General features: G+C 50.3%; 1 protein-coding gene across 1 annotated transcript; it reads right to left on the bottom strand.

The window, feature by feature from the left end:
• Positions 1 to 869: 869 nt before the first annotated feature.
• LOC144138259 (uncharacterized) lies at positions 870 to 11,105 on the bottom strand. Its single transcript, XM_077670445.1, has 3 exons — positions 10,741 to 11,105; positions 8,807 to 9,048; positions 870 to 2,076 (listed from the first exon to the last, which is right to left on the bottom strand). The coding sequence occupies exons 1-3, from the start codon at positions 10,834 to 10,836 to the stop codon at positions 1,095 to 1,097; spliced, it is 1,320 nt and encodes a 439-aa protein (XP_077526571.1). The 5' UTR covers positions 10,837 to 11,105; the 3' UTR covers positions 870 to 1,094.
• Between the last annotated feature and the right edge of the window lie 2,719 nt (positions 11,106 to 13,824).

Below are 13,824 nucleotides of genomic sequence, written 5' to 3'. Positions count from 1 at the left end.
AGTTAATGGGAGGAAAATGCCCTGCTTCCTGAAACGCTTTGGTTCACAGGACTCAGCAGGGAAAGTTAACTACGAAGTCATGGAGGTTGCTTAAAGGAGATTATAATCGTGGTTCAGGAAAATCAGTTTGCAACAAAGCTCCTGTTGGCTGACACGTGTCGCCGTCGGTGTTGCTGTTGGCGGCGTACGCCAAAACCCCGTCCTGCTTCGGCCGTTTAACGCCATACTCTTCTTACAGGAAAACGAAAAGAGATAAAAACGGCAAAAAGTTAGATTAAAGTAAAAAAACCGCGAGCAGTGCCCCTCATGAACTGGGACGGAGCTAATTGACAAAAAACATGCATATCATGAGTTAAAAAGGACTTAATTACAAAAAAAAACAATTTGAAATTTGAAACACCCACCACCAGGTGACCACCGCGTGCCTCGGGAGGAAGACCGCCGATGGCGCCATCTGAACGAGCGCACAGGCAAACAGCGCTCTCGTCCACGTCCCGCCACCACCAGACAGTTTGGATTGGTCCACGGCAGGATTGTGGTTTGTCAAGGGCTGGATATTTCGTTTAGCAAGGATTTCACAATTGATTCGTTTACGGTTGGACAAGTTTCATGCACACCCATGTTCACAGTATGGGAAGGGGTGGGTTTGTCTTTTTGCCGTGGATAACAGCTGCTGCGTCCGAGAACTACATTCTCTGACTCAGTAGTGCAACCAGTTAAAAGTTCAGTCACCAAGGATGGGCTTCATGTTATAGATTAATAAAACGTGCTTTAAAATTACAACTGTGAACGATTTCACTTCGTTTGCGCTAGAAAGTCTCAAGTGCCAACAAAGTCAATTTCAGTAGAACACTGGAGAAGTTTATTTATTTAAAAAGCTGACCAAAACTTCCCACCCAACTTTCACAGGAGTGTTTTGAAATAATTCGAAGTCACAGATGACGCACCAATTGTGTTAAGCAGGCAAAGAAAAATTTTCTTTCGAGTGGAACGTGCACTGTCACAACAATTTCTCCCGTCAGAAATGCTACTTTGTGAAGAAAAGGAAGAAAGAACAACAAACACACACAGGAACAACACGAAAGGCACAGATGTCATGAGTACTTCAAGATGTAGGAGGTCTCGTAGATTCGGCGCAACAGCGGATACACGCGGCCGCACTCCCCACGCACGTCATCCATGTCGACGTCCACGACACCTATGCACAAGAAGTGCCAGTGTCGTAACACTTTCGCCGTCTTCTCAAAGATCGTGAACTGATCTTCGTGCGTGACCCACTTGTCGCCTTCCACCGTGTAGGCCGTGTCATCTTCGATCTTCTTGATGCGGTCCGGAACGAACCTGCATAGATCCGAGAACGAGGTTTTCTTCAAGGGCCCCTCAACAATCGGATCGCCAACCCCTCGTTGCGACGGGGACGCCAGCCTAAATGCAGTCCCAGCCAGGGAAAGCGTAAAGCAGGTCCTCTTAGTGAGGTGGTCATCTACGTCCTCGAGAAGGTTCATGATGGTGTGATGGTTGGACGTGTGGTGCACAAGGCCGGCTTTGTCTAGAGGGGCGGCCAGCATGGTGGTTCCAGAAGGTTCGTCAAGGAGACCGTGCGTTTTGATGAACACCCGGTCGAGGACAGTGGAAAGCTGCCCCAGGAACAGCGCCGTGGCCCCGTAAGGCAGCATGGCCGAGACGCTCAGGTTGGCCCACCGGAAGTCTTCCCTGGCCACGGCGAAGAAGGACACGACGTCCCGGGCAGAGTCCAGGTCACCAAGGAACGCGTCACCGTCGAACTCGAAGTTGATGCCGTGGACGCGGTGCTGCTCGAGCCAGGCGGTGAGGGAGTCGAGCAGCATGGGCTCGTGAAGTGATTTGGCAGTGACGCCGTCCATGAACACGTTGATGATGATCCTCCAGTGCGGGAACAGCGAGTTTCGAACGCGGTTGAGCTGGCGCAGGATGGCGTCGTCGGTCGCGTCGGCGAGCAGGTGGAAAGTGTGGTTCTCGAAGGTCAGCCCGTTATAGACGACCTCGTTGCAGTGGAAGCCCGGGAAGTTGCGCAGGGTGACCGTGTTCGGGGGTGCCCTTGTGGCGCAGGACGTGCAATAAGATGTAGCGTACTGTTAGAACTTCATAATCACAACTGGCTGCCCACACTGCACCCTCATAAGGAAGGTTAATTTAGACTGCTGCATGAGCTCATACTCAGTACAGACAAAGCCTGGCAGCTTATGATCATTAACGCCGCGAGCAGGAACGGGAAGAAAAGAAAAGAAAGCTGGACGTACAGTAGCGTCTTTCCTCTTCGTCGCCTCACGGCCTTGTTTAAGCGTCACCGCTGTACGAGCGACCACAGCTGAATGTTCGTCCTACTCGATCGCCCACGGCTCTGCGCGCACTTATCGCTACCGTGGTGGCGTCCTCGCCTTCCTCCGCCATGTGGCGGCACGGGTCCCGCGCACTTCTCCGTTCCCCCCGCGCCTATCTCACCCCGCCATCGGTCGCTGCTTCAGTCCGGGCGTTTGTAGAAGGGGTTGTGGTTTGACCTCTAGCTCTGAGGGTGAAAACTGGTAACCCCGCAACGACTGCCCGAGGTAGCGTACTGTAGCTTTCGCAGTTTATAATGCAAACGCAGTTTATAATGAAAAATGGATGAACCATAAGGATGAACACACGGGTAAACACTGGCCGCCGGGATTGCTAATTCGCTGGATAGCCATCCGCTAAGACTGCATGGGCGCATTTTTTTCTTACCTAATTATTTGTTTTCTTACGTTTCCTTGCCTGGGTACTTTTTTCTAGAAACTTTATAGTGGAGCAGTATTGTCATCTGCTTGTACGCCGCTTCTCGCTGGGCTGGTGTTTACGCGCCGTGAGCAGACCATCAGAGGCGTGTTCCCATTTCAATAGTAAAGAAGGTACTGTCTAAATTCACATGTGTACTGTTTGCACATTGAATGCCTAAAAGCTTTTTTAGGATAGAAAAAGTAAAAACAAATGCTTACTAAGTATAGGAAATCTATCATAACAACCATTATCTATAATAAAAAATTACTCCCATCTTCCCGCGAGGGAACCCTGATGTGATGCGACGCATCGGGGGGTTCAATTGGCGTATCCATTGGGTTGATTCTCTAAATCAGGTGAAACGTGTTGTGAACGCGTATGATGCATTCCATCACATGTGGGTGTTCTCATACGCGGGAAGATGGGCGTAATTTTACTTTAGCGTTTGGAGTGACGCTGGTATTGGATTGTGTCACACCACTCGCTGAAGGGACCGTCGCTTTCATCACGTCTTCATCGGAAGAATCGAGTCAAGCACACAGTCATCAAGCAAAGTGACGCGAAGTCGAACGAGAGCGAGCGCTGACTGAACCGCCGCAGCGCGCTACCCGCTTTATAGGCTCCGGAACGATCGCCGGGTGGCGCTGCACTCTCCCCGGAGGTAAGGTCCCTAAAATTACTAAGGTAGCGCCATCTTTAGATCTCGCCGCCTTTCGCCCTCGCCCGCGCTCCTCTCTTACTTCATTTTTTGCCATTTTCTTTTTCGCCGGCGAACGCCGCGCGCCATTGGCCAAGGGAAAAGTCACGTGGTTTTGTTTTTTTTGCTCCGCCGCCGGGTCGCCTCGCCGATGCCTCGCCGGCTGGGACATTGCGCAACGCCGCCGCTGCGACGCCATTGCTGGCTTCCGAGCCACCGTCGCCACCCTGCTTCAGTACCGGCTTTATCGTAGGCGCCAGCTAATAGCAAAGTAAGAATTAGCTGCTCGCTTCGAAAAAATGTCGCACCGGTGTCGTTTTAGGTTGCTTCTCGGTGTCGATGTGTTGTGCCTTAGGCAGCGCGAATATCGTCAGGCAGGGCACAAGACTTCGTTATTCCGTCCGGGAAACGCGACGCAGAAAGGAGAAAAGTTTGGTTGCATAGATTTGAACGGGCATACTTCTGGCCGACGCTACCATCACTCTTTTGCGAGGTAAGTTTCTGAATGCTTGTTCTTGCTCGGTTAAATTCTGCGCGAGCTTGAGCGGTCACTTACGAAGAAATGCGTATTCCCTTCGCGACCGTCGTCGACGCTTTGTTCTGAGTAGGCACTGCGCGCAGCGCCGAGTTCGTCCCGTCGTAAGCTTTGGTTTGGATAAGAGGCCGTGTATTTGTCATGTGCGCGCTTAACTTCCAGCATCAATATCAGCGGCGTAGCATGTTCAGTCAGTTGTCGTAAGGGTTTCGTAACGCGAGAATTGTTCACCTGAATTCATGCTTGTTTTGGCCGACGGCAGCTTGCGTCTGACCATGTATCGTGTGCGTTCCGAGTGCGTGTACGCTCTTTTTGGCGTGAAGTCATGTTTTGTGTGTTAGCTACCCGGGTGGTATTATAATCCCGTTGTTATGACATCGGAGTGATTTGCTGCGTAATATGGGCTTGGTCGGTGCGGCGCAAATTGAGGCTGTTGCGAGAAAAAAAAAATTGCGGCTTGGTAAAACAATTTAAGGTCAGCTAATATAGTGACCGCGCCGTTGACGTACGTTTGATGCGCAATTTCTGTTATCGCTTTATTAAATTCGCTTACGTTTGAATGAGCACTTCAAATGCATATTCGCACCTTAACGGCTGTACGCCCTTTCTTCCGTGTATGCAGAGAGTAACGTTAATTACGACTTACGTTTGCATTACACGTGATGCCGTACATTTGCAGTGTGCGCGCTTACTTCATCTTAGTAGTCAATGGCGCAGCGTATCCAGTCATTGCGATTTGAACCAAAACACACTGGGCGACTATATTATTTTCAGCAGACGTATTTTTGTCCAGCAAAGCGCTTGCTAAACGGGTTTAGTTTAGCGAGTTGAGCGGACGCGGCACTGAGCAGATGCGCGAACACGAATTTGACCATGCTACGGTAGAACAGTCACTAACTCCCTTCTGCAATGCATTATTGCCTATATTTGCGGAGTGTTTGTGGCGCATCTCAAACTCGGTGGCGACATTTTTTTCCCTTCTCAATAGGATTATTTCACGGATCAATTTGAGCAACGGATATTGGAGAAGCTTGGCGTTAAAAAAACTAAACCCAAATGCCACTCCCAACATTTTTTCTCACGGGAAGCCACGTCAGCAGCACAAGCCACCTGCACGACGTCATTACGGACGTTTGTTCCAATAAAATATCTATTTGCTGGCACCAATTCATTTTTGTGATTTATTGTTTTCTCTTGATAATCATCGTGACATTGGTCCTCTTTCGAATTTCTTTCGGGTGTATCCCTGTGTTAGTGCAATGTACAAATCTGCCAGAATATATCCCAGCACAAAACAATTCTGTCCAGGCGCCTCCATTAATAACGGCTGTAAACGACCGCGCCCGGTGAAAAAACGTATTGCATGATTAATTAACTGCAGTAACTAGTTACATAATTTGTACCTAGAGGGACTCGATCTCTGGTTCGTATGAGAAATAAGAGGCCACAAATCTGTAATTTCAGTTTACCCGATCGATTGATCGCAGTCTTCTCTGGCGCGTATTCCCAGAATTACAAGTCTGCGTTTTTCACTAGGTTCGCACATGAACGTACGGCCGCGAGTGTAGTTTAGTGTATCCGGCTGCGAAGTCGGGGAAGCAGGGGCTTTTCACGTCGCTGTACGTGCACACACGCACAACAGCATGTGTATGTTTTTAGTCTACTCACAGCAGCCTATAACGACATGAAGGTGAAGGAAACATTTCTACAAAAACGGCAAAGCACTCTAAACTGCGCGGAATTAAGGTAGGCTGTAGGTCTTAGTAAAAGCGGGCGCAGAGTGAACGCCGCTGAGGATACACAATTATCGCAAGAAAGGCGAGTGCAAGGACGCCAGCGCAGCGCTCGAACTACGGCATTTGCGAATGAAGCGCACTGTATACTGCCGCGAACCGTGCGCAAGACCTCTGTGCAGTGATTGCACGACCACAGTCACGCGAATGCAAGAACGGAACTACCGTAACAGAGCAGTTTGAAATGTCCACGCTCGATCCTTTCGCATTCACGAGCTATCCTGAGGTGTTACAGAATGCCGCGCACGTAAACAAAAACCGCGCTGTGCGTATGCGCCAGCGGCATCCGCCCCGCAAATATCCCCTTGTAGACAAAAATATAAAACAAAACACTATCACTCAGTGCCTGTTGGTAAAACGGGGCTCTAGAAATCCTATAAATGCTACCAAAGAGCGATTTCGGCGCGAAAACAAGAGCAAACTGCAGCGAGCGCCCTGAAGCGTAGCGAGGGCGTCTGCTCTCAAGTGGCCAACAAATATGGCGGCCCCGCCGCGGAGTTAAAGGGACGACGGCGCCGCGGGTGAGGGGAGAGAAAAAAGAGGAGGGCAGCGGAGAAGGAGGGAGCAGTTGGCGCTACCTTAGTTCTTTCAGGGACCTTACCCGGAGGGGGAGTACGCCGGGCCGGCGGCCTATTCGGCACGTGCTTTTTTCGCTGCGCGCGTGCTGCATTTCTCGCGCTAGGAAGAGGGCTGGGCAAAATTTTCTTTCGACTTATGAAAGCATACACATTAGCACGTGTCCAGCAAGTTCGGTTTACACGTAGAGTAGCTACTGGGTCCATTTTTGCCGGTGCTTGTCTTGTCGTCTGCTAGAGACGCGTCGTCTGCTACGCGCCGCTCGAACGGCCGAGCGCCCCGGCGGTTTCACAGGATAAAGAGTGCTCTTGTGAAGCAGTCGCCTCCCGGCCCGCTCCTCCGCGTCTGGCAAGTGCACGCGCAGCTCGCGCTGTCTCCCGCACCGCCTGAGGCATCCAGCCCCCTACTCACGAATGCGAAGAAAGCGACCGCCTGCTTCGCGAGCCACTTAAGCCAGCACGTACAAAGGGTGGCGGGAACACTCCTCACTCGCCCGAAAGGAAAATATTAACTGAAAGTGAAGCAAACCCCCCATATTGTTGCATGGTCAGCTGCCACGACAGTAACAAGGCGAAAGAAGAGGATCCATTCGTTAAATTCTGCATATTCCCCGCGAAAGCGCACCAAAAAGATAGACGGTAAGCATGGATCACTGCGTTTCGAAAGGTAAAATAAGTTGACACATTTTTGTTTGTATCTGTGTGCTTTCAGTTTACATTACCCGGCTTTGAAAATGCGAACTAGTGTTCTAACGAGTCCTCCCCTCTACACTTTTTTTAATGCATGCTGCCAATGATTGTTTTCCGCTATGATAAATGAACTTCGGAGTTGTTTAGCTGGTGCCGTTCGATATCGTCCATATATAACACAATAGGTTGACATTTTGCATGGGTGAAAAAAAAAATAGTTTCTAGCGATTTACCTGGCTGTAGTAGCTCTGGTCCGTCTTGTCATTGTGACTTGTGTTCTGGACGGGATTGCTGCGTTGTTGGCTTTTTTTCCACATTTAGTAATACTGGTAATTAAAAGAGGTATACACCAAATTCTGTACATTATAATAATTAAAAGTTATACGCCACAAGCTGTTCTCTTGTTTCCGCGAACTGTCACGCTAACCCATACTTGTACTACAAGCGGGTGACTAACATTGCGAACAAAAATTTCTTCAAGGACAAGTAAAATGGAAATGCGGCGCTGTCAGCGCACCCCTTAATTAGCGTGTGCCTTTCTGATGCGTTTTTATAAGATGCAGCTGATTGTTTCAAGAGTAAGAAATAACATATTAACCATAATCAATCACGTTTATCTGACATTTCTTGCACGCGTCAGTGTTTCTGCAGTCCAGAAAGTCCGGATGTCAGAAGCGCGAGCACGTGAAGGGAGTAACAAACAAGAGAAAAGTACGCTGTAACCAGCTGTACAGCTGTCGCCTTGCAGAAGAAAAGAGCAACCGACGACCGCCGAACAACGCGTTTCCCCCATTAAAATCGGGGCGCTCGGCCGTTCGAGCGGCGCGTAGCAGACGACGCGTCTCTAGCAGACGACAAGACAAGCACCGGCAAAAATGGACCCAGTAGCTACTCTACGTGTAAACCGAACTTGCTGGACACGTGCTAATGTGTATGCTTTCATAAGTCGAAAGAAAATTTTGCCCAGCCCTCTTCCTAGCGCGAGAAATGCAGCACGCGCGCAGCGAAAAAAGCACGTGCCGAATAGGCCGCCGGCCCGGCGTACTCCCCCTCCGGGGAGAGTGCAGCGTTTCCCTCGCCCGGCAAACTTTAGCTTCGCCTCCCTATAGTCACAGCGCCTGAAGGAGAGGAGACAGCGGAGGAGAGTCGCGCATGCGCGCACTTGCGCGACGGGAGCTGAGCGAAGCGCGCGCACGCAGCTGTTGTTTATGATAATGAGACGGAGTGAGTGTGTTGCGCACAGCTGTCGGAGAGAAGAGCGGAGGAGAGTCGCGCATGCGCAGGTGGCGTGCGGACGCCGCCGACGCCAACGCAGGAGGGACATGCCTCAGAGCAAGAGATGCGCCGCATCTGAAACGTTTCAGTGTCGAATACGCCCAGTATAATTGCAAGCGCCGCAGCCGACCGATGTGTTGTTCATTGTATAGATGAATAAAATTTGCTTTAAAATCACAACTGTGAATGCTTTCAATTCATTTGCGCTAGAAAGTCCCGTTGCCAACAAAGTCAAGTTATGTAGAACTGGAGAAGTTTATTTAAAAAGCTAACCAAAATTCCCCACCCAACTTTCACATAAGTGTTTTGAATGAACCCTGCTGAGGGCCTCGCAGTATAGTAGCCCAATTTCTTGGGACTCAGCACAACTGTAAGCCTTAGGCGGCGATGTAAGCAGTTCTTTCTATTTGCTCGCGCCAATAGAGTACGTATTTAGCATAAGGAGGAGAATTAAAACGCGCACCTCAAGAAGCCCTTTCGGTTGAGGAAGCAGACGATGGGTCTCTTGCTGGGCATAAGCACGCGCCAGTCATCGACCCAGCCCTCAAGCGGGTCGTCGGCGGCCGGGAGCAGCGGCGGAACAGCGGGGGAGCCGGCCGGCGGGGTGTACGTGGCCTTGCCGGGAGACGACCGCAGCGAGACCACGCCCACTCGAGCCACCACAGCGCACGTGGCAATCACAGTGACGGCGCTGAGCAAGTTGACCTGCGTTGTCCACCCCAAAGTGAAGTTCCGCCACGCATCATTGTCCACATCCTGGGACAATGCTTCACAAATGTCAGCGCAAGGGAAAAAAAATGACTCCAATCCACGCTGTGAAGGCATATAAACGTGGTCGGAAAGAAAAGCTTTAAACGACACCCACAACAATTTCCCATGTGACGTTGCTTAAATTCACACACGTGGCTCTACAAAGAGTGAAACCAGACGTTACCGGGAATTCGCTGCGGCGGCGTCCCGAACGCAGCAGCGTCGGCCATGGTCGGGCTAGAGCGGCGGGCGCCGCCGCTGTAGCACGGCCGCGCGTCGGCAAAAAGAAAACAGAGGAGTGCCTTTCGAAGAGTGAGACAGCGGCTGCGGAGCCTAGCCATCCTGATGGGCTAGCCAGGGGCTATGCAACCGCGCGACACAAGCGCAGACACCGAAATAATTCGACATGTGAGCTTAGTTATTCCCATTTATACCGATTTAAACTAGTTCAGTAAGTTTGAGAATTGCGATAAAGCTGAGGGCACCTTTATAAACGCCATTTATCAGAACCAGTAGCTCCTTTTGACTTTTGTAATACCTTTTAAAAGACAACCGAATTGGTATTGAATTTAGAAAACGTCGTCCCATTCGTTGCAAGCAGTGCGCAAAAGGTAGCGTTTCTCTATATGGTCTCTGTGTGGTCTCTATATGTGGTCTGTGGTCTCTCAATTTTGTTTTCCCGCCCTGCAAACCAATTCTTAGCGTATATTTGCCGTACGACCACTTAATTCCGTCGGGTCAGGGTTACCCAGAAGGGGCCGTCGAAAAGAGAAAATGGAGAGACGAGCTAGTTGAACATCCATGAGTGAAACTTTAGAGCAAACTGACACAGGACGAGAAGGGGAAACGTCGTTTCCCTTTCTCGTCCCTGTGTCAGTTTGCGCTAAAGTTTCACTCATGGATGTCGAATAAAATCAAGCCGTGCGAAGGAAGCGCGCAATGGACGCAAAGCTGCGCCAAAACAGTCCCAAAACAACCGTCACTAAAGCAGACGACAAAGCCATCCCGCCGATGCGCCCGCCGGTGTGAGCAGGCATCTGCGCGTGCGGAACGCTGGGTAAACATTCGCCGCGCCATCTACACTGTGCTCCCTGAGTGAAAACCGCCCTCCCCCTTCTCAGCCCCACTGGGAGTTTCTTGTCGCGCACGCCACGAAGGAACCGTTGGCTGGTAGAGGTAGAAAACTTTGCTTTAAAAGACAGCGACTGAGACCGGACTACAAGGAAGCGCAGTGTTTGTCGTCCTGTCTCCGTTGCTGTTTTTTTTTTTTTTTTTTGCGCTGCCATCTTCGAGGTATGTACCAACATGTCCAATTCCCCACGTTCATCGAATTCATTTCCCATTCGTGATCAGCTGCATTGAACGCGGGCCTAATTGGATGGGGGCGCCCTAATTCGAAAGGATCAACGGAGACTGCAGGTTATGAGGTCGCAAGCCCGTTCTACATAGTACAAACTTAGCTGCGAATCCGCAACTGCGCCGCCGCTCGTGCGGCAAAACATGGTATTCGCGTTTCTGCCGGGGCTACAAAAACAGGTTGTTTTGCCGTACGAGCGGCGCCGTGCCTGTGAATTAGCAGGTGAATTCGCACCATGTAGAACGGGCTTTGGTGGAGTGAGAACAGCGGGTCGTCTTCTCTGAGCTCACCATGTAGTTGGGCACGAGAACCTTTTCGCCGCCCTTGTCGGCCACCTCGAAGTCCAGCGGCTCGCCGTAGTTCTCGAAGTACATCGGGTCCCGCATGGCTGCTCTTGGCCCGGAATGCCCGACCGCGCTGCCGAACGCCTCGCCTGTTCCTCTTCTTCTTAGCCTGCGCCCGGCACGCTGGCGCGCGCTTGCGCCGCGAGAGATCGTCCACGGCTTGAAGGCGAAAGCTTATGCGAAAGCCTTCAGCGTCCCGTTGTGTGGAAAATGGGCATTGCACTTGTCCGGTACCGAAAACAGTCACTGGTGCAAATATCGATACAAAACGCGTTTGACTTCGCACGGGAATTGAACCGAGGTAACAAAATAAAGTGAAATCCTTCCACAGCTCATTGTGCCTTAAGGCAGGCATTGGCGTCTGCAGCAGCACCAAAAAGTACTAAAGGCACCCTGCAACACTTTCGATAAGCGATTTCACTCTTTCCTTCGCGTCCGGAACCACTGCGAAAGCTATAGTTATCGCCACCACGGAGCGGCAGTGCGTGATTTGCTCGTCGCGCCAGAATTCTGCTTTGTTTTTGTGGCTTTTTTTAAAGTTGCTATCGAAAAGCGTTCATTGCTGCAACTGAAGGAAAAATGTCCAACAGCCGCTACGTGGTCTTAGTGACGTAATTCGAGCCGTCGAAGAACGTCAAGACCGGGAAAGAGAGAAAAATTTTTTGAGCGAGTTTTCAAGTTATCGGTTGGGCATAGAGGAGTAGTTTTTGGCTGATGCTGGGTGCCACGTTCTGCAAGCATTGTAGATTTCAAGAAAGTTGAAAAAGCGTTCAGGGTTTTCTTAATTAGTTAGCAACGGCGGCGACGGATTGTGAGTCCAAGCAGGCACACGTCGCTCGAGGACAAAGCGGATGATCCTTTGGAATGAAACGCATAAAAGAAACCCGCCCGCGAAGATACGTTGTCACGGAAGCCGTTAAGCCGGCGAGCGTCGCGCCTGCGCCGTAGTCACCAAACCGTATAGGCGAGCGTAATGTCATCACTGGAGCGAGGGGGAAGGAAAAATACACGGATACGCGTCTTCTCAACCTGCGTCGCAGCACTCCCCAGCGAGCCACATCACTTTAGGCGGCACACTGTCACACTCGGTTCCGGCACTGCGGCTGCTTCTGCTCCATGGCGATGCCAATACTGGCACATGAGTTAGGGGCCACGTCATCCTCAGAGCAACACTGTGTTCCCATGTAAGTGTAAGCCCGACACTGCCGGCGCGATGCAGAACGTAATTAAACGTGGTCATAGGCGGCACCCCGCAGATAAACCTACCGCATCTTCCGATACCGAACCTCTTCACACCCGCCAGAATTTGAACCAAGGCCGTCAACGTAAAAACCCGGAACACAACCTCGAGGTTGCCGACACCGAATGGCACGCTTATTTAAAAGAGACACTGAAAGCAAAACCGAAGTTGGTGTACGTAGATAGATTGGCATCCGCAGAAAACGAATATCATAGTCTCTGGGTCGGTACCTTCAAAATAATCACGTATCTAATCAAAACATGAAGCTTTCAGCCGCCCAGCACAGACGACGTCAATTAACGGCGACTGAGCGGAGGGACGCGCGAAGAGCAAAAGAATTGCAACCGCGCACACAAACTCTCAGAAAAACATGTAAAATCTTTCTTTGCACGTTCACTTTCTTCAGTCATAAGTCATAAACAATTATAAATGTGCAGGATATGATTCAAGCCACGCCGGCATTCGCAAGCGGGCAAGCCGCGACGTCCGTGGTGGTTGCGATACATGGTTATTGAAGGTTCAACGTAGTCACATGTCTGCTGTCTCCTTGATTACATCATGGTGGGAAGTAGTGCGTCGGCGTTTCGCGGTTCCGCTCTTCTGTGGACAGTAGTCTGGGTCTAATAAAACAAGTTTTTTGCTTCCTCAAGTAGCCTGTCTGCCCGAACGAAGTTTTGCACCCAGGTCGGCAGCGGCCGAAGCAGTGTGTGTTGTGGCGGCGTTCGCTTCGCGATCACATTCGACAGCGTGCTCCTGCGAGTAGAACTGGGCTTACTATGTTGGAATTATCACTAGCGACAATTCAACCGCGCACTATCTATGTAGAGTCTGCGCGAGTTTTTCAAACACCTTCTCGGTTTGCCCCAGAATGAAGTGACTTGTTCGCCCCCGTAAATCGCAAGAAGCGAGTGCTAACCTTACGACGAACCGGAGGCAATCACCGCCTGTTCCATTTCGCGCTTCGACCTCAAAGCGCATGCCGTGATGGTGTGTTTGTTGAAAATCATTTCTCGATTGTCCTGAAGTTGAATAAAACTGGTTCGTCAAACCGGAACTTTTGATTCAGGGCGTTGTGTGGTGCTAAGCTTCGACTACGGTGCGTACTTAGGTAAAATGGTACTATTTGAATCATGTTATGTACGTTTTTTCATTCCCTACTGGCGCCAAGGCCCTTGTTAGTAGTGGTTTTGGCGCTCGTAAAAGCTCTAGGCACACTTCTGGCAGATAGACTAATGAAATCGCTTAGCAAAACATTCAATAGATAGTGTAATAAGCGTTACCATATCGCGAAGGAAAAAATTTAGCGTCACACGCTGTTACAAGTTTTACGGATGGCGCATGTTGTTAAAGGAGCCATGAAGAGAAAATACAACTTGGTTTAATTTGAAAGTACTAGGATTCAGTATCTCACTCAGTTCCATTAGAGCCACAAAAGATGATTTTTAACGAAAAAAAAGCAAGAAGTATTTAAAAACTTTCAAATGCTGCGCCAGAGTGACGTGTTATGAGCAAGAATGACGTCATACGGGCCAACAATAAAATATAATTTTCAGTGCGTTAACTGCACGTTCTACCAGTTGGTTCCAATTGGTCACAATTGGCACAGGACCGAGATAATTGGAGAATCATGGGAGAGGTCTTTGCCCTGCGGTGGGCGTAGATAGGCTGGTGATGATGATGATGATGAACTGCACGTTAGCATTCAAGTGATGCGGTCAAATTGAACTACAGGCCCCACTACAGACGTCCAGTCATGTGTCGTCGCGACAGGTCAGTTAGGCGGCCTCCAA

This window comes from Haemaphysalis longicornis, unplaced genomic scaffold (genome assembly GCF_048455015.1).
Source record: "Haemaphysalis longicornis isolate Haplotype H1 unplaced genomic scaffold, Haemaphysalis longicornis Haplotype H1 scaffold_5, whole genome shotgun sequence".
In the NCBI taxonomy this organism is placed as follows: domain Eukaryota; kingdom Metazoa; phylum Arthropoda; class Arachnida; order Ixodida; family Ixodidae; genus Haemaphysalis; species Haemaphysalis longicornis.
The sequence above is the reverse complement of the archived record's forward strand: the minus strand, read 5'-3'. Positions and strand labels throughout refer to the sequence as shown.

What these genes read in the sequence shown, in the direction of transcription:
- LOC144138259 (XM_077670445.1), bottom strand. Translation starts at nt 10,836, where the DNA reads ATGCGGGACCCGATGTACTTCGAGAACTACGGCGAGCCGCTGGACTTC. An exon ending in TTCTCGTGCCCAACTACATG is followed by an intron (nt 9,049 to 10,740) that starts GTGAGCTCAGAG and finishes TGGACAACGCAG; the next exon opens with GTCAACTTGCTCAGCGCCGT. An exon ending in AACCGAAAGGGCTTCTTGAG is followed by an intron (nt 2,077 to 8,806) that starts GTGCGCGTTTTA and finishes CTGCGCCACAAG; the next exon opens with GGCACCCCCGAACACGGTCA.